Source organism: Uranotaenia lowii, chromosome 3 (genome assembly GCF_029784155.1).
Source record: "Uranotaenia lowii strain MFRU-FL chromosome 3, ASM2978415v1, whole genome shotgun sequence".
NCBI lineage: Eukaryota > Metazoa > Arthropoda > Insecta > Diptera > Culicidae > Uranotaenia > Uranotaenia lowii.
In genome coordinates, this window is record NC_073693.1 from 123633586 (window position 1) to 123654250 (window position 20665).

The 20665-nt window shown below is 37.5% G+C and overlaps 2 protein-coding genes and 1 pseudogene across 2 annotated transcripts in view; 2 read left to right on the forward strand and 1 right to left on the reverse strand.

The window, feature by feature from the left end:
- The window catches only part of LOC129751143 (zinc finger protein 28-like), a 35474-nt gene extending 16073 nt beyond the window's left edge, over positions 1–19401 (forward strand). Inside the window, exons 2-6 of the mRNA XM_055746461.1 lie at positions 9015–9066; positions 17469–17951; positions 18020–18589; positions 18646–18803; positions 19013–19401. Coding sequence (XP_055602436.1) covers positions 9015–9066; positions 17469–17951; positions 18020–18589; positions 18646–18803; positions 19013–19277 — 1528 coding nt within the window. The 3' untranslated portion in view covers positions 19278–19401. The remainder of the gene's footprint in view (positions 1–9014; positions 9067–17468; positions 17952–18019; positions 18590–18645; positions 18804–19012) is intronic.
- On the reverse strand, positions 6425–8068 carry LOC129751144 (cytochrome P450 4d2-like). The gene is made up of 2 exons (XM_055746462.1): positions 7403–8068; positions 6425–7329 (listed from the first exon to the last, which is right to left on the reverse strand). Exons 1-2 carry the CDS (start codon positions 8035–8037, stop codon positions 6456–6458), a joined length of 1509 nt encoding a protein of 502 aa, XP_055602437.1. The 5' UTR covers positions 8038–8068; the 3' UTR covers positions 6425–6455.
- LOC129758880 (U4 spliceosomal RNA) lies at positions 16454–16617 on the forward strand (annotated as a pseudogene).
- Positions 19402–20665: the final 1264 nt, after the last annotated feature.

Sequence of the window (20665 nt, forward strand, 5' to 3'; positions counted from 1 at the left end):
TACAAATAAGTGGTATAAGGATTTGGCAACAATCAATCAAAAAGGATTGAAATTTTATAAATTCCAAGAGAATTTTAATTTCAAACCGTGGTACTGGAGTTCTGAAATGAATAACAGACAAATTCGAACAGCAAATCGACTTCTAAGCGGACATGATTACTCACCATACTACCTGGGACTCATGCACATTCGAGAATCAAAAACTTGCGAATTATGTACAGAAAATTTTACGACCGAACATGCACTGTTTCACTGTACACAATACAATCATATTCGTAACCACTACGACTGGGAAAGATGTAATAATCTATTCGATCTGATAAAAAACTTCGATGAATCAAGGATCAAGGAAGTCATAAGCTTCCTAGAAAAAGCAAGATTTTCAATTTAATGAAAAATCGCTCGTATTAGACACACTGTGTCTTCGAATAATCAAATAGATTCGACCTGATTCGACCTATACTCGTGCAGTGGTTATATAGAGTATAACACTCTAGGCCAAAATCATCAAATCCATACATACATACATACATACAAGAAATAGCTGGTCCGTTCATCTACATCAAGGTTTTTTGTATGTGAATCCAGGAGGAACTTTTTGAAAACTTTCTTAACCGTCCGAACCGTTCTCTCTGCTTGCCCGTTACTTTCCGGGTGATACGGAGGGCTTTTCAAAACGAGTATACCTTGTTTAGACATGAAAGAACAGAATTCGTTCGAATTGAAAGGAGCTCCACCGTCTGTCACTATAACGTCTGGTAAACCAAATCGAGCGAACAAATCGATGAATTTTTTCAAGACCTTTTTCGTGTCAGTGCCAATGCTCATATAATTGTCACAACCGGAATTTGTTCTATAACGCTTAGCACATTTGGATGGTTAGCCAAGAAGAGGATTTTCGGATGACACATGCATAACACGTCTTGTTCATCTAAGACTAAAAATGTGACTGAACTTTAATTGTAGCTAGCCTAATCTCGATACTCAAATAGAGATGGAAGTACTCTAAAATTTTCGTAAAAGCTTACTCTCTCAATAATAAAGCTCAACCCATTTGGAATAGCTGTCTACAATAAGCAAAAACACCTTGTCTTTAAAATGAAAGAAATCGGCGTGAATACGACTGAATGGACGAGTTTTAGGGGTCCAAGTTGCTACTACTTGCTTTTTTGCTGTTATTACAGTCCGATTACATACATCGCAGTTTTTTTACATGCTGTTCGATATCAGCATTAATTCCGAACCAGAAAACAGTTCTGCGGGCCAATTGCTTAATTTTTACCATTCCTGAATGATTAGCATGTAGCAATTGTAATGTTTTCAACTGTAATGATCTTGGCACAACTATTCGATTTTGAAACATGAGGCAACCAGATAAAATCTCAAAATCATGAGCTTGGGCTTTAACATCTTTGAAATTATTTTCAACTCGATCTGGCCAGCCATTTGAAGATACTTTATAATCTGTGTTAAGAAAACATCTTTTTCTGTTTCCAAAGCAATAACATTAAAATCAATGGGAAAGTCATTCGAGAAATTCAAACTATTTATAAAATTTCGGTCTATTTGCTCTGGAACTTCCCTGGCCAGCGGAAATCTGGAGCAGAAATCTGCGTTTCCCATTTTGTTAGAAGGTCTGTAGCGGATTTCATAATCATAGATCGATAACTCCATGATATATCTCTGCAAACGTGTAACTATGATCGAATTTTTTCCCTCTTTTCCAAAAACTCCTAACAAGGGTTTGTGGTCTGTATAAACTACAAAATGTTGACCGTACAGATAACGATGGAATTTTTTAATACAACTCACTACTGCTAGTGCTTCCAGATGCAAAATAGGATATTTTTTTTGAGAATCGTTTAAACTGAAAGACGTAAAACAAATTGGTCTTTCTTGGTCTCCTACCTCATGGGCTAGTACTCCTCCGAGTCCATAGCTGCAAGCGTCAGTTACAAGTACTAATGGCTTCTTAGGATCGAAATACTCAAGAATTTGTGGTTTTAATAAATATTTTCTACATTTTTCAAACTGTGTATTGCAGTTCTCATCCCAAATGTACTGCACATCCTTTTTCAAGAGTTTATAGAAACAGCTTAACTTTGAAGAAAGATTCGGAATAAATTTTGCATAAAAATTTATCAAACCAAGAAAAGCTTTCAATTCATTGGTATTTTGTGGTGATTTTGCTTTAGCAATAGTCTCAATTTTATCTGGGCAAGGTTTTAAACCTTCTGAACTTATTATATGCCCTAAAAATGTTAACTCGTTAACAAAAAATTTACATTTATTCAATTTTACTTTAATATTGGCTACAGCGAGCCTATCTAAAACGGAAAATAATCTTGTTTTACATTCTTTCTTATTTCTTCCCGAAATAAGAACGTCATCTAAGTAAACAGACACTCCTTCGAGACCTTGAAGAACTCGTTCCATGACTGACTGGAAAATGGCTGTTGACGAAGCACTCCCTTGCGGAAGACGATTGTAGGTATAAAGACCTTTGATCGTATTAATGGTCATTATCTTCTTCGAACGGTTTGTTTACTCTAACTGGGTGTATGCTCCAGCTAGATCTAAGGAGCAAAACACTTTAGAATCTGATAGGGTTGCAAAAATATCCTGTGCTAAGGGAATTGGGTACGTATTTGGTACGATAACCTTGTTCACTGAAACCTTACAGTCAATGACCAATCGAATATCATTGTCTTTTTTCATTACAGCCATGACTGGTGAAGCCCATTCGCTGGCTTTAATTGGTGTAATTATCCCACTTTTTTCCAGTGCGTCTAAATGGTCTATAACTTTTTGTTTTAACCTTAAAGGAACGGTATAGGCTTATCATCCTTTAGCACAAGATCTCCCTTGAAACCTTTTATGGGAATAGAACAGTCATTGTTAAATACGTTTTCATATTTCTGTTCCAATTCAATAATTTCTGCTTCATTAAATGTTCCCTCAATCAAATTATTTACAGTTTCAGGGCACATGAATTGAGTTCTCCAATCATCGTAAAATGTATCCAGCCAATCACGTCCAATTAGCGGAACAACCATTTTGGAAACATCCAAAACGATTAAAGATACTCTTCTCGTTGTACTATTTAAAGAAACTTTTAACTGAATATTTACTACCTAAAATCGACAGTCTATTCCCATCAACAACCGACAGCTTTCGGTGGCATCGGTTTAATTTAAAAATTTAAAAAATTTGTTAAAAAACTTGTTTGCTTACCACTGAGACTGCCGACCCAGTGTCAACTTCCATTCGGAAACCAACTCCATTAATTTTAGCTAGGACGAACACAGGATCATTTACCTTGATACCCTCCGTGATGCTCATACATTCAAGATCGTCACCCGAATTGTCAGAGTCCTTCTCTGCTCGTTTAAAATTGGAATTCGAGCCACTTTCTTCGATTGAATCGTTCACAAAGCGAATGGATTGGCGGGAGCGTTGGCGTTCAAAACAGTTACGTCTGGTATGACCTCGAGTATTACAGTAACTGCACAACACTCCAACACGATTGTTCCTGTCTCCTCGGGAACGACTAAGACTGTGGTTCCGAAAAGCAAAACGATCCTGATCATAACGCCGGATTGGATATCTTTCTCGTCTGTTGTTGAATGACCCTTCATTGCGATTCGAATTACGTCTAGGACCTGTAACAGCCGGCTAGCTCAGACGACTATTGCACTCAGGGTCGGCTAACGCAATTCACTAGGGCAGACTCACGACCATGGTTATTGCACATCACAGGTAGACTTGGGCAGAACAATAGAAAAATAAGGTGTTTCGGATTTGCGTGCATAAAAGGGTTAGGATTACATTTTACATTATATTAGGACGGTTTTGATGAGATGTGTACAGGACAAGCATTATGAGCTTCGAATTGTTAGGCTTGTGGATGGACGAGGACAACGAACGTCTCATACCTGGTACCAGCGGTATACTTCTGCAGTTATTCGTGCGCGTGGTTCCTGCGGCGACCTTGGACACGGTAATTGGCGATCCGTGTGGTGGAAGGTCCCGATTGCTGTTGATTGATGACGATGACAGCAACCTTTTGACTTGCCTGGCAGGATGGACAGCTTCGGAAGGGCCAGAAATAGCGAATGTGGACTCCTTCCAGACGGTGCGTGACTTGCCTCGAAGATACCCGGTCACGATTTGCAAGATCCGGATTAATCGGGAACCTCGAGCTCCGACGAATCCTGTGCAGCCCCGGTGACGATACCTCACGACCGAATTTATTCGGGACAACGGCGGATTGCTGGAGACACACCGGAAGTGATAACACGTGGTGTGCTGTGATATCACTATGACGGGAAGCTGTTCCAAAATTTGCGACCGTTCACTCGGACGGTCCGATACTGAATGTCCGTCCTCTCGTTGATTGTCAGTTTTCCCTCCTCCGCTTACAGTGATGCCGGTTTTGCTTTTCGAACATCATGTTCTCGAAAGACCCATGCAGCATAATGGAAGGAATGAGGGATAGGACAATGGAAAGGGAGATTGGATATACACTGAGGAAAAACTTAACAAAACACGCAAACCTATCTACTTTGTTCGGTAACAGACCCAAACGATCAATCAAATTTATCCGAAGATCAGATTGCTGTTCAGCTCTCAATGCATTCTTTACCGAATGTTCCCTAGCTATTAGGATGCGCTCCACTTCCTCCAAACTCGGGTCTTCCATTTCGTACAACTTCTCAAACGCCTTTTTATCACTAGTGCCAAACACAACTCTATCTCGTATCAGACTACTTTTAATTAACCCGAAAGCGCAACTTTCTGCTAACAGCTTAACGTCAAGGATAAAATCCTCAACAGGTTCATCCTTACCTTGTATCCTGCCATAAAAAGCGTCCCGCTTATGCATGAGGCCTTTTGTCTTATCAAACCGAGTTTTCAAACGATTTATGATATCGTCATATTCCAGCGTATTAATATCAACACCCGGATATAACTTCTTAATCTCCGCGAAAACCGATGCCCCTCCGACGGTGATAAATAAAGATTTCCGGTTCCCTGCAGGCACGTTATTATAATTAAACACGTACTGCAGCCTCTCAGCATAGTCACCGAAGGAAGTTCCCGGCACGTACGGCTCCACCGATCCAATAAAAGTAGACATTTCTTTAACGTTTCCAACTTCTACTTTCTATGATCACAAACCTGCCAAGTGTAAACAAATCAATGACGATGATGATGATTTTTAAAAGGCAAAGTTGACACCAATACCAACGCTATGTGCCACTCTTGTCTATTTACATCTCTCTGTTGCACACACTATCGTGATTTATTGCCATAAACAAGAGTGACAGAGTGAACACAATACGAAAACTCGAAACACTCACCTCTCGCAGAAACGCTCACGAGACCTCTCTCTTTACAGCTGATGCCGGATGAAAACACGATGGCGGATAAGTAATGTTCTTCAATTGTTACATGCAATAACTTTTTGCAATGGCAGCTATTCTAGCTTCGAACAATTTTATTGCGAATCACAGCACCAAGGAGCTTTGTGAAAATATTCTTTTCAGCACTAGAACACTTTTTTTTTTGTAATACTCACACCTAATGATTTTATCCCACGGTGGCTTAACTTAAGTTTCACCAGCAAACGATGCAGAAGTCCACTAAGAAAGATTTACGACTTCAGAAAACTCTTTGTTGCTTATAAATATGCAATACGCAAAAAAAACGGATTGAAACACGGGGTTCTAAACAGCCTCGTCGCCACTAAAGTGTCCTAGAAAATTCCCCAATTCGGATGCAATAAAAGACACAGGCTTGTTACTAGATACACAATCAGAATCCAACTGGCGCTTTATTCCAAAACCCAATTATTCTCGAGCTGTATTGTTTGTAATCAGATATGGTGTTGACACACGTTCAACGCGATTGTCAGACACTACACAAGAAAAAATATCTTTGAAAAATATGGCAACGAGTCGTCCTTGAAGGATCTGCCTAGATCCAGTCAGCCCCAGTCGGATGCCGAAGTAGTTACTCATATCAAACATAACCGATCGGTTTCAACGAGGGATCTGACTAAAAAGTTCAAAACCAGCATTGGGAAGATTCAGAGAATCAAGGCCAGGAACTCCGTGAGGACGTACAAGAAGCGGAAGGTACCTAAGAAATCTGTAGAGCAACAATCTCGAGCAAAAACAAGGGCACGGAAACTTTACGATCAGATTCTGGACAACAGCAATAGGTGCATCTTTGTGGACGACGTTATCTACGACAGGATTCAGGAATGTTTCCCGGGCCACAATTCTACAAGAAGTCGATGGATGAGGAGGTGGATGATGTCGACTGCATGATTGCGATGGAAAAATTTGGGCAGAAGGTTTATTTTTTTAAAGTTTTATTTTTGACACTTTACCAGCATTATGGCATTCGTGTCTAAGAAGGTTTACGGTTTCTCTAATTCATTCATAATTCTAACGTGGTTCAACCTTTATATTTACTCCATTGTTGGTGGTCAATGTAAGGCTAACCTTTACTTGTACACGGTTTTCCGGATCGCATGGTAAAAACTTAAAGTTAACCAATAGCAAGGTCAGTAGAAATTTAAGCTCAACCAGTGCATACTTTTGTCCAACACATATTCGTGGAGCAGCCCCAAATGGTACGTAACTAAACGGATGCCTTCTCGAGATGGCTTCATCGGTAAAACGTTCCGGATCAAATCGTCTCGGCTCCGGATAAATTCTGGGATCATGATGCATCGTTCCGATTAATACTATCAGCGTTGTTCCTTTGGGAATGGGCCGTTGATCGATTACCAAATCTCCTGTCGCCTTCCGACCAAAAAATGGTACCGTGGTGTATAATCTAAGTGTTTCTTTGATCACCATATCCAAATACTCCAACTTTGCAAGGTTGCTAACGTTCAAAGGAATTTTCTCAAGATCTCGGCCAAACACATCTACCAGCTCCTCGTAGACTCTCTGTTGAATGTCAGCATTCTGAGATAATTCGTAGATAGCAAAAGCCGCCGTATTAGCAGTCGTATCATGGCCCGCAAAAATGAATGTGTTCACTTCATCTCGAAGCTCTTCATCCGAAAAATACTGACCATTCTCTTTGGCAGTTAATAAATGATCAAGCAAAGTTTTGCAATGATCATCTTTTTCGTATCCATCTGCCTTGGAAGCCAACAACGTTTGCTTTCGTTTCTTAATAACATCATCAGAAAAGTCATTAACATATTTGGACGCAATATTCTGACGTCGGTACATTTTTCGTAATCGGAAAAGGCTCTCGTATTGGTTTAGTGGATTGTACAACCTGCGTGAAATTATGTACAGTAATCTGAAATTGTGAAACAAAAAAAAAGTCATAATCAAAATACAATTATTGGCAAGTAAATAACAAATCTTCTTACTCCTGAAGGGCTTTGGCATATGGCAGAGAGTTGTCATTTTGACAGCCTAATTTCACTCCCATAGCCGTCTCGGCGATCACATCCAGGGAATACCACCGAATGACATCGTGCACATCGAAATCGCCCTTTCCAATTTTACTACGAATTTTGTCTTGCACATGAATGAATTGACTTTCAAAAATTCCACAGAAGATTTCCAACATCCTGTAGCTAAACGCTCGGGCTACCATTTTACGTTTCTCGACGAATCTGGTTCCATACGTAGTGAGAATTCCGTTTTTACACAGAGGAGCTATAAAGTCATAAAGTTTCGCTTTATGATTTCCTGAAGCCGATAGCACCTGTTCCACCATATCCGGAGTGTTTACGAAAACTGTTTGCTCATTCATTAAACCATGCTGTATTAGATTGTCTCCGTATTTCTTCACCATCCGCTCGAAAGTCGTTAGTAATCCAGTTGGCGATATATCTTCTATGTAGAGTGGATAGCTACCCAATATTGGGAGCCACGAGATTGATCTTGACTTCGGTAGGCTTCGTTTTATTTGACAGTAGAAGATTATATTTTGTACACTTGCTTTCAAAAGGTTCAGGAATAGAACTATGAAAATGACTATCAAAACAGTTAACCACATTTTACTGCAGCAATTTAGGAGGAACTGTCGATACAAGTATCTTCTTGTGCTAAATATATTTATTCGCGAAGAGATTAGCCGACGACCAACCTTATCTGTACATCAGTGCATTTTGCATTGTTGATAATTTATTTTGTAATCAGTGCAAAAAAATGCATAGTCCATTCGAAAGTGGGTGGCTGTTAGCTGGACGAACGCAGATTAACACAGCTTAACAGTTACAGGCACTTCTGAACCCCGAACATCACTCACCAACGCCATCAAATATTTCTAAACATTCTATGTTTTGGCACAACCTTTTTTTTATTTGAACGACTTGAAAGAGGGAACAAACAGAAATGATCTCTTCATGCTTCCTAAACCACATAACAAATATTTAATCGACGATTTGCTCACATGAGATTTTGAATTTTGTACATTTTTTACGGTCGCCATAGAAAAGGCAAGCGATATTTCATTGGTTTGTATGATTTTTATATCACTTCTTTTCAAATAGCTGAACATGTTGCGCATGTCATGGCTGTAGGAACAGGAGGAGAGGGAGGGGGCTAATTATGAAGGTAAAATCCCTCCCGTGAAGGTCAATATCTCCCAACGCACAGGTTTTCTCCTCAAAATAAATGAAAACTTTTAACTAGATTTCAGGTATTGGAAAAAATAAAGTTTCCTACTGAATGACGTTTTACCTTTGTAAATAAAAAACAAAGTTTTTTCCATCATCCATATGTTGCACGACAGATTGAATCGAAAGTAAACCTTATCATAAGGTATGATGGAACTATCAGTGCAAGTGCAGTGATAACAATGTCCAGTGGGGTGTGTAAAATATCACATTTTTCGAATTTCAGAACGCCTTTGGTAAAAAACGTTGCCTCTTGTGATCATAATAAATTACCGAATTACTGCAATTTCTATCGAAAGAAAAACAATTCAGATGATTATAGTAGAAGTTTTGATTTGAAATTTTATTTTTTCAGCATGCATCACGCTTCCCCAGACCCACCAGAGCGAACGATTCCCATGGTTCAGGTATGTTGACCACCACCAGTTGTAGCATCCGAGCTACCCTCTATATTTTAGAAGGTCTTATGCTGTTTTTTTACAATCAGCAGTTAAGCCATAAACTGTAACCGTTGGGTTTTGCAGACTTTGACGGTTTCTAAAATGATATGCATTTGCTAAGAAAGCTTGACAGACAGACTTGTTTTTAAAGATTCCTTTCAGTAATAAAATACACCTATATTAACCCTCTTCCGGAACAGGTTTCACCATATATATCCGGTTAACGGCCGTTCCAAGCACATGGCTACACTTTTTCTATCATTTAAAAAGCTCGCATAATTTCTATTTTTATAGTTGAGTATAGTTATATTTCTAAAGACTCCTCGTTCCTCACCCACCCACTATTTTAGTATTATTTTAGATGAATAACCTTATATTCAACTGATAAAATTCATATCAGGAGAATTTGCCTTGTAACAGCTTTGTTACATCTCGAAACGAATTTCAAAAAGTCACAAAAGTTGGATTGGCTCTATTGAATTCTTTGATTTTATGTGATTCCAATTTGTAACTTCTGAGGGCTTTACTGCCGTTCTAAGCAAGATTGTCCCATGTGGAAAAACGTGCAAACGAGAAAAACGCGATTAAAATATCAGCTATTTTTCTCTCAAACTTAAAATTCACCGACAGTTTTTTCGTAGTGAACAGTTCAAGTTCACTACGTTCTGCCAAAAATATTACATTTCCTACAAAAAAACAGCAAATTAGAGCCAAAAATGTTCCGTGTGACACTTTTGCCTAGAATCAGAACGCATGCCGATGCTAGTTCACGGAAAACTGTCACACGGCTACAATTTTTCTATCATTTTAAAAGCCTGCGTAGTTTATTTTTTCCCAAAAACTCATGCTAAACCGTAATTTGAGAAATACGTTCTTGTTTATAAAAATGTATAGTTGAGTATGGATCTTGTAAGTAGTGCCTACCGAAAAGTGTTTAGTGAAAATTCCTCTGAATAAAACACTCAAGGCTTCTCGCTCCTCCTCTGCCCTCTATTTTAGTGTTCTTTTCAGTGAATAACATTAAATTCAACAGTTTGAACTCATCTTAAGACAATTTTTTGATAAAATTTGCATTTTTCTTAGAATTTTCTCTAGTGTGACATTCTTGCGTAGAACTATCAACATAGAGAGACCTTGATGAAAATTTCGTTTTTTTTTCTTCTTAAGGATTTTTTAAGGATTTTCAACGACTATCAGTCTCAGATTTTTTTTAAGTAAAAACGACTTTAGTAAAAAAAAGTCGTTTTTACTAAACAAATCTGAGACTGATAGCCGTTAAAAATCTTTACAAAATCAACCTAAACAGTCGATCCATTCATAAATTAAACCATTTTCTTACTCATGTAAGACCATCACAAATTCTAGGAAAAAAGTTTAACTTATACGATTCCAAATAAATCAGAATCAACGTTTAAAATTATTACGATTTCCGATAAATTATTGACAAATTATTCAAAGTGATGCTTCTTGTTCGAAACTAACAATTTGCTAGAAAAAATTTTAAGCAGTCTAGTTTACTAATTTGAAATCAATATTGCAGAAACAGCATAAATAGAGTGAGAATTAAATTTCGAATTAAACCAGAATTTAAAGATTCGGACATTAGAATTAGTGCTCAAAAATAGAGTATACAAAATATAACACCAGATTTAAAAAGAAATCAAAACTTAATGCAAAATTTATTTCAGAATTTAGTCCATCATTGAAAGTTTAAACTGACAATGTACATGTTGGATAATGGGTGATTTTTTGAGTAATTTAAATAAAAACAGTGAAACAGTCAATTTTTGAGCGCGAGTTTTGTAGTTTATAATTTTAAGCTCTGAATATTTTGACGTCGTATTTTGGAATATTGACTCCTAGGACAAAATGTGGAAATGATATATTTCGTACCAAAAATTCAAATTAATAGGCTTCCTAGATGATAAATTTTTCAAAACACAAAAATTCAGGATTGATAAACAAAGAAAACTTATTAAAAATATTACAAAAAATTTGAAAAGTCTGGCTTAAAAAAATCGGTAAAACTTAAAAACGATTCTCTAAAATTTGGTAAATTTATTGGGAAGTTAAAACTTAATATAAAAAAGGAACAGATTAGCTTTTTAACAATTCAGAAGTAAATTTTTATATACTTATACATCTTGAAATTAAAAAAAACTTATTTAAAGAATTAAATTGATTACTCAAGGGAACAGCATTTTGGAGCCAATGATTTTAAAACTTTGGTAGATTTTAGCGTCCTGAACTCTAATTATTTGGCAGATTTGGCTGTTTGATGTTTATGAGTTTAAAAATGAAGTTAAGTTGAATTTTGAGTGAAACCAATCATTGATAACTGATGAACTAAGAAATCTACATTAAATAAATAAAACTGATCCTTAATTTGTTTATAATACTTATTTAATAAGGGAATATTGTTTTGATGAATATCATTAAAATTGATCTTAAAAATTTAAATTCTACAGTTTTAAAAAAGCTGTTATTGCATTCAACAATTTTTTTCAATCCTGCAAAATGGTTGTATGTTTGCTTTAAAAGATATCTAAAATTGGTTACAAACTTTTAAAAAAATCGTAAAAACTCCCTGATTTAACAAAATGGGGTAAACGAAACAAATAGAAATTAACTATAACTTTATTCGCAGAATTGTACTTGCGGTGCTGAGGAAAGTTGATAATTAGTTTAAAACCTTTATTTGAAATGTTTAAGGTTTTGCTAAAACAATCCAGTGCAGACATTATTTAAATGGATTTTACCTATTTTCAAAAGTTATTTAAAATAAAAAATGAAAGCTTATAAAAAATAAACTAATTGAACATTTGAATCAAGGGCTCCCAAATTAATCATTATAAGTTCTTAAATTCTTTGCACCTTGGAAAATAGCGAATTTTGTGGCCTTGTGTAATTTAGCAAAACACTTTTGAGAAAAGTTGAGCATTGCGAAAACAGAAAAAAATCAATTGAGTCTAAAATTTGTTTCATTAAAAATATTTCATTTTAGCATAAAATGTGTAAAGACACAACCGATTTTTTAATAATCAACGATATTAGTAATAAAGTAATGAATGCTAGGTTTTAGATTTTTTTTTATTCTTTTGACGATTGTTAGTATTTAACACCTATCCCATGGCCCTTGATGATGTGTCTAATAATAATTATTATTCGCTTTATGAATTTTTAAGTTGAAATGTTTGGTTTCAAATTCTGAACTTATTTTTTTGCATTTCTTAATAAAAACCTATTCTTAATGTAGGAAAAGTCTCCGCTACTCTAAACTTACAATAAAAATATAGGTTTCAATTCGTAAAGGTCATATAATGTCGTAAAATCAAATGTCTTTGGCCTAGAGTGATTTAAGAAAAACTTCCACCGGAGGCGAGCCACGTTAGTTTAAACTTATTTTTGAACCCCTTTTGGGAAAAAAATTTCCAGATACTATAGTTAATTCATTTCTGGGTTGAAAATTTTACTTGGTGAAAATCTCCATGGGGGGGGGGGGAGGGTTAAACCCCTGACCCCCCCCCCCCCCCTTTCGCACGGCCTTGGGTCTAATAAGAAAAAAATAATTTAGTACGAAATATTTCGTGGTTATTTAATACTGTATAAAATTGCAAAGTAAAAAATTTGCTGGGTGAGTGGGTTTTGTGAGCGATATAACAAAAAAGCTACGTCTAAATCTGAAATAGCGAATCAGTAACAACATTTTTGATCACAAGAATCCTCGACGCTGCAACTTGTTTTGCACTGAAGTTCGAACAAACAAACAGCAAGTGATCAGGATCTGCGGTCATTACGCCGAAGTTGCGAACATCGCTGGGGGTTTTACAATTTCTGAATACAAATGAGCAGGTAAATAATTATTCCTCTCCTGTCGAGTGGGAGTTCATGAAACCATGGAGGATTTGTAACGTTTTACAGGTAACTATGGAAGAAACGACCTTTTATTCCAGCGTTTCATGCACTTTGCCGCCGTTGCACATTTGGAAAATTTGTGGTATTTGGTGGTAAAGGGGGTAAAACAGGTCGCTACTTAAAATCTTCTGAACTATGAATGGTCAGTTTGAAATGATTTTATGTGTTTAAAAACCTTTCAGCTCGTTTTATGAATTTGCAATTACTTAAAATCTCATGTAGTTAAAACACATAATATAGTTAAAGCCAAAAACACCTCACTCACACCTCAGATCAGGAATATTATGGGTCCTAAGTGGCTTCCTTGAGGTACTTCAGATGAGGCAGGGAATTACAGGGTGGCCACAGAACCGGGAAAACCGGGAAAAACCGGGAAAACCGGGAAAACCGGGAAAAAACCGTGAATTGAAATTTGAACCGGGAAAACCGGGAAAACCGGGAATTCAGACCCAAAACCGGGAAAATTAACAAAAGGAAACCGAAATTCAGTTTTGGTTCTAAGATCAGAGATTCAACCCAAAATCAAAATTCAATTTCCAAGTCAGAATTCAACATTCCAAAAAAGTGTAAGAAAAATATAATTAGTTTGGAAATGTTAAAACTACTCTCTGATTTCTTTTCAACTACCTCTAAATAAAAAAAAAACTCACTTATTTTACCGAAACCTAGAGTTCAAAACTGCCCCGAAGAATGAGATGAGAAATTCTAAAAAAAAAATTGTTCAAGTATCGCACATCAATACAATAAAGGGTGATACGGTCAAAATTTGGTCAATATCAACTTGACGTATTTCTTTCAATTTTGCATTTAAAAAACCTCATTTTGAAGGTGTGTGTGTGTAGAATGTTGCTCCTATTTTGATTTTGGAACTCACTCTTCAGTTGTCAAAATGCCGTCCAAGGAAGAAGAGCAGCGTATCAAAATTTTGCTAGCGCATCGCAAAAATCCGAGCTACTCGCACGCAAAGCTGGCAAAACCGCTAAAAGTTGTCAAATCAACCGTTACAAATGTAATTAAAGTGTTTGAGGAACGTTTGTCGACAGCCAGGAAGTCTGGATCGGGGGGAAATCGAAAACCGGAAGCCGCTGAGACGACAAAGAGAGTTGCCGGTAGTTTCAAGCGAAACCCTAACCTCTCTCTCCGAGATGCCGCAAATAAGCTGGGTGTATCGTCTACAACCGTACATCGAGCCAAAAAACGAGCCGGACTATCGACTTCCAAGTAGGTAGTGACTCCAAATTGCGATGATAAACAAAATACGACGGCCAAAGCGCGATCCCGGAGGCTGTACACGACGATGTTGACGAAGTTTTACTGCGTGGTAATGGACGACGAAACCTACGTCAAAGCCGACTACAAGCAGCTTCCGGGACAGGAGTTTTATACGGCAAAAGGAAGGAGAAAGGTAGCAAATATTTTCAAGCACATGAAACTGTCCAAGTTCGCGAAGAAATATCTTGTTTGGCAAGCCATCTGTACCTGTGGCTTGAAAAGCATCATTTTCATAGCTTCCGGGACTGTCAACAAAGAAATTTACGTGAAAGAGGCCATGGAGTGGTACGCTGCCAACAACGTGCAGGTGGTTCCCAAGGACAAGAACCCTCCCAACACGCCAGGGCTCCGCCTAATTGAGAAATACTGTTCTATTTTCAAGCAGAACCTAAAGAAGACCAAAAAAACTGCTAAGGACGAGCAGCAGCTCAAGGCAAACTGGCTTTCTGCGGCGAAGAAGGTGGACAAGGTGGCTGTACAAAATCTGATGGCAGGGGTTAAGCGTAAGGCCCGGCAATTCGGATTTGGAAAAGCGGAAGCCTAACTGAATATTTTTCCTGAATTTTATATTAATTAAACTTGAAAAAGAAATTTAATTTGATTTTTTCAATAATTGGTTTTTCCGATTTACACGCGTTTTCCCTTGATCAAATTTTGACTGTATCACCCTTTACCAAACGCAATCACAGATCGACCACGTTTTGATAGACGTCAGATCCTTTCGAGGAGCCAATATCGAGTCAGCCCACTATCTGGTAGGTAATGGCGGAGATGGGCCCAAAACTTTCCGTAGTGAACAACAATCGAAACCGACAACAATCGAAACCGACCTCAGTTAAATATCGCACGAGTGAAGCAACCTGAGATCGTGGCAGACTACGCGCAATCGGTCGAAGCAGCGCTGCCGGCAGAGGGCGAGCTGGACGAAGTCGCTCTCAAGGACTGTTGGGATATCAGCTATCAATAGCGCTGCGGAGAACGTCTTCGAGCATGTGGAACGAACTCGACGGAACGACTGCTTCAAAGAGTAGTGTAGTTGAGTTGAAGGCTGGCCGGATACGCTGAGCAGGACATGTTGCGAGAATGCCGGACGACTGTCCTGCCGAACAGTCCGAGAAATTGAAGAACGGTTGCCATTCCAGCAAACATGAAATCGTATCAGAAATTATAACTTAAGTCGTTAATAATGGTGTTGCGAATCGCAATTCCAACTGCATAGCTAAAAGATCGTATAAAATGACGTCCAAAGCCAGTTTAAATCGGATATGATAGAAAATCCGCCATGTTTGTAAATTTTTAAATGATTTTGCTTCCACCCGGGCTTTAAGTGAGAAAACCATCGTCATGTCCTCTCTGCAACAAGCAGTGCATCCAGATGGAGTGATATTGACCAATGAGAGAACTGGAAAATGTTGTCGCTGGCAACGGTTTGAAGGCAATGAGAGCAAAATCTTGCGCTCTCTCGCGTTCTTCTGGTAGGTACGAATAAGGTGTCACATAACGCCCGATTGGTGTAGTTTTTTTGTCGTTTTAGAAAGAAATGACATTTATGTATGGTCTCTCTGATTTTCAAAATATCACCAATAACTGAAAGGACATCAGATGACTTGTCGCGTTTATCACCAAAGTGATAGGGTTCCTGTAAAATCTGGGAAAAACATATCGAAACGGGAGCCAAACAATTTGAAATTGCTTATTTGATATCGAATTTGGCGAAGGTCGAATTTGAGCAAGATATCTTCAAAATAGTTGTTAAAAAGAATGATGATCTTTAACATTAAGCAGACCATTCTTTCTACTTAAAGTACCCACACGGTCTGGCAATCAAAGGAAATTTTTTTTAAAATTTGTAAAAACGGCAACTCAAAAAATCTAGGCATTATTCTAAAACATACAAGAGGAACTGAAAAAAATTACTCGAAATTGAATGTTTTCAGTGAATCACAGAAGAAGTGTGAAAATCGTATCTACAGATTAAACATAAAATTAAGTCCATTTTTTTTAAAATTTGAACACGAAATCTAAAGTTTTCCAAAAGAAATTTGTGTTTTTAGTTGGATTTAGCTAATAATCTGAATATATGAACCCGAACAAAATCCGGAAATTTTAAATAATATCTGGACAACGCGGCCAGATTTGACTTATCTCGAATTCTTTATTGTTATTTAGCTTTGCGCAACGATATCGTAACCAAAGAGGTTCTACCGAGGTGCGATTATTGCTAGTAATTGTAATTTTATTGAGTAACGATAGCCTTTTTTGGTAATACATAAGGTTAAGGAGAGTACAGGGAAAGTATTACACAGGAGAATAGTTGAATTCTTAATTGGATTTATGAGCAAGCAGGTAGTCTACAGGAAGTTAAAAAAAACGAGATGAATAATGTTGTGATCAGATGTGCGGAAAATTTGGATTTAACGATAATCAATGTATAAAGCTATCTATTTACAGTGAAAGATACACGGATACACCCAGAGATGTTTTACTGAAACCATAAGTTTTTGATGATTTTTTAGCTTTTTCAACATTTCTTCTAGATATTCCCTTAATTATCCAACATCATTTGAAATTTCTACGAGTCTATTATTGTATACATTTCAAAAAATAAATGTTCGGCCTATTCGGCCGAATACTTGGCTCACATATTCGGTAAGCCGAAAATTCGGCTTAACAGTTTTTGGGCGGTATTCGGTTCCGGATATTCCGCCGCTCGAAAATTTGGTACATCTCTATTTAAGATTAATCTGCAGAATTGAATGCAGTGAAATATCTTAAAAGACTTCCGTTCAAAAAATTGGCAAGGTTTTTAAATCTTTATTACAAGGATTCCTTTAATATAGCGCTACTGTGAACAGAAAACTTCCGGTTTTATTCATGGAATGCTACTTAAAAGTTGTCCTGTAAAAAGGGAAAGGACGAGAAACGAAATGAACAGCTCAACATTAAAACCTTTTTCACTGAATTTATAGTAGAACGAAGTCTACCGGGTCAGCCTGTCAATTATAAAAAGAAGGTATGGGAAGTAGTTTTCGAGGATTTTTAAGTTGAAGTCATGGCAGCGATAGCAAGCTTATTCGATTATTCAAATTTCCTACAACGAAATTGATAAAAAAAGCTTAGACAATAGAAATCTTTTGTAATTTCGGGCGTATTTTACGTTACATTTTTTTTCTTTGTAACAGATCTTCAACAGAGATCAGGACACAGATAAAAATAACGCGCTAATACGTCCCCTAAACCCTGTTCAAACCAATGATGGAGTACAGTCGCTTTTGCGGGCATGTTTGATGGTAGATATGGAGCGGCTACAACAAGCTGATAAACAGTATCGACAACGGTTTGAAAGAGTAAAACAAATTCTCGACAAGAGTGGAGATAGCTTCGAGAATCGATCACCACGGCAATCGATAGACGAGCGCTACCAACAGGCAGAGCGAGAGTACCGGGCTGGAAATTTGAATCTACCGGAGGCACGCTATTTGTGGGGTTCTTCGGTGGAGACTAGCGTTGAACATTCAGATCAAATTGACGACAGATCGGATGTGATAGGTCTCACACATTGTAGTATTTGTAATCAACTTTCAAGCAATACTGTAGATTCATCCGAATTAAGTATCCATGAAAAGCGGTTTGATTGTATCATCAGGGATTCATTGAATATTGAGGTATAAAAAATATTTTTTGTTTCACTTAAAACACAAGTAGACTCTTGAATTTTTTATCTCTGTTGCAGATATCAACTTCCAATACGGGTCCAGTGAAATTTTGTAAAAAATGTTCGGATCAGTTAGAGCAAACTTACACATTTGTGCAGCTGTGTCGTACGAGTTTTGAGTATCTACAGACAAAAACGAGCAATCCTGAGCGAGATGTAGCGACTCATTTTGAAGACGATTGCGAATCTCACGAAAATGAGTTACAACAACCTGATAACTCAGAAGAAATTGTTGACTTACAACAGTCTGACTATGAGGATATAATAATCAAGGAGGAATCGGCTTTCGTCGAGCCTGTATCTGGTAATGATCACTTTGTTGATCAGCAAATTGCTGAGTTGGAACATTCCGCCGAGCCATCTGAGGTACCGAAGAAAAGAAGAAAAAGACGCAAACTTACCAAGCGAGAAAATGTATTGAGCGAAGATGAGCTAATGGTGCCAAAGCCATGTGAGGTCTGTGGAAAAGTGTACAAAACTAACAAACTACTTGCCCTGCATATGAACTGTCACACCAAAGAAAATGTTTATAGTTGCCGCTTTTGCGATCGTAAGTTCTATCTGCGTCGGTCTTTCAAAGCACATGAGGTGAGTGTTTTCCTTTCTTCGTAAACATGTTTGATTTTATGTTTTTATTTTTACAGGAAGTTCACAAAAACGAAATGAATAATGTTGTGATCAGATGTGCGGAATGTAAAATTGTGGTAAAGTCTAAGGAAGCACTAAAGCGTCACGTCAAAGTCAAACACCAGGGCATACGTAAATATGCTTGCCCCAAATGCTCCTATCGGGCATCGTTTAGGTATTTAAATTTTTTATTGAATGTTAACACGTTCGTCGCCACGTCACCCATATATGGGTGACGGCTCTCTTAAGCAAGGTTGCCGCTCAGTTCTGCCACGCGTTGTAAATCTGAAGCTCTCTCGCTTTACTTTCATGCTCTGAGATTTTTTTTGGGCGACGAACGTGTTAAACACTTCTCATTTCATTAATTTTTGTTTTGCTTTCCAGATTTCGTTTGATGGAGCATTACCGGTGCGTGCATACCCAGTGTAGACCGTTCAAGTGTCCTATCTGCAGTGGGACGTACAACGCTATAACGATCTACATGACCCATCTCAAGAGACACAAGTGCACAACGGAAAAGCAACGGTTGCACCAGACATTGAAACATATGTTGTGTGCCTATTGTGATCAAATGTTCGATAAGGCAGCGGCACTGGAGCAGCATGTCAATGAAGAGCATAAGGAAATGTGTTTTGAAATGCCGTTTTAGTTAATTGTAGGTTTATTCAGTGTCATGCAAGACGCATTTCTGTCCATTAGGTGAGAATATAACCCTAATTCCAGGTAGACTTTTTGTAAAACGCTACAATGTAATTTTTTTTCGTTTGACTACGTGAAATAAACTAAAGTGTCAAATTTAAAATGTTTGATATAGTTGTTCTTTTATCCGAACCCATTAGTTTTCAATCGTTTAAAATTCAACAAGAACCTAAATTTGACGATCTGTTCATCCTTTATCAAGAGGAAAGCCGTGGACACAATTGATTGTGCTTTCTAACCATTTCTGGTAGGATGTAAGTATTGAAATTTAGTTATAAAGCATGGATCCTCCAAAATCTGGACACACTGTTTATTATACCATAGCGCTCCTAGTTGTCGGATCTAGAATGTTTTGACAGTACTTTGTTCGGAAATGTTTCCTGTATCAGTGCTGGAAATTTCATTACGATTCGTTTTATTCCAAAAAAGTTACACGCCGCTGAGGTCAGGAATAGGGTGTCCAAACAATGATGAGTGGTACTCGACGAAAAGTTCGAAATTTCATCAAAACAACATCGAAATATTTTTTTTTATTTTTTTTTTCCTTTAAAGTGCAATAAAAACCCTACATTTTGAGTACAAAACATTTTTATTTCGTTTACATAGCTCCGAGATAGACCCTTTTTAATGCGTCCAGATTTTGCGTGATCCATGCTTTAAAGATCAAGGCAACATAATCGCATGGTCAAGTAGATCCCAGCGAGAATGTGTTCATGAAATGGAAAATTTATATGAAAAATGTCCTTTTGATTCGATTTTGGCCTGGGTCTTGAGAAAGGGTCTTGGGAAATCCAACGACGAGGAAATCCAGATAGCGAAAGAGTTGAAGAAAAATGAGGTGTCAAGGCGGACAAGCAAAATTCGGTGATCATCATGGACAAAACGGATTATAAATCGACAAAGGACCGTACCGAGTTCGAAGAGAGGACCCACTATCGGAGAAGGTAAAAAATGTGGATAAAACGTTGGACGACTGAGGGCCTATTTTGGGGTTTGCGCTGATCGCCTTGAAAGTGTCTGTCGCTATCGTCCCTACTAGGGATCTCCCTCATCTCATTCCCTGGTTTGTGAATCTTTCTTTGATTCTAGGGACTCCCTAGAATCAAAGCTTAACCTAAGATTCACAAACCAGGGAATGAGATGAGGGAGATTATATCGGGTGTGAACGCACCTACCGAAAAAGTGGCTAAGTGATTATTGGAAGAGTTTAAAAGGATAGAATATTTTTCCATATGTGCAATATATAGCTTCTAACTTTCGCTTTCTTAAGCAACTAAATCATTTTTTTTCGAACATTTACTAGCTGATTTACAGCCTTTTTCCGAAGCATATTTTTCG

Excerpts from the sequence above, each read along its gene's own strand:
- LOC129751144 (XM_055746462.1), bottom strand. The coding sequence starts at position 8,037 with ATGTGGTTAACTGTTTTGATAGTCATTTTCATAGTTCTATTCCTGAAC. Across the intron at positions 7,330-7,402 it reads TATGCCAAAGCCCTTCAGGA|ATTACTGTACATAATTTCAC; the intron begins GTAAGAAGATTT and ends TCACAATTTCAG.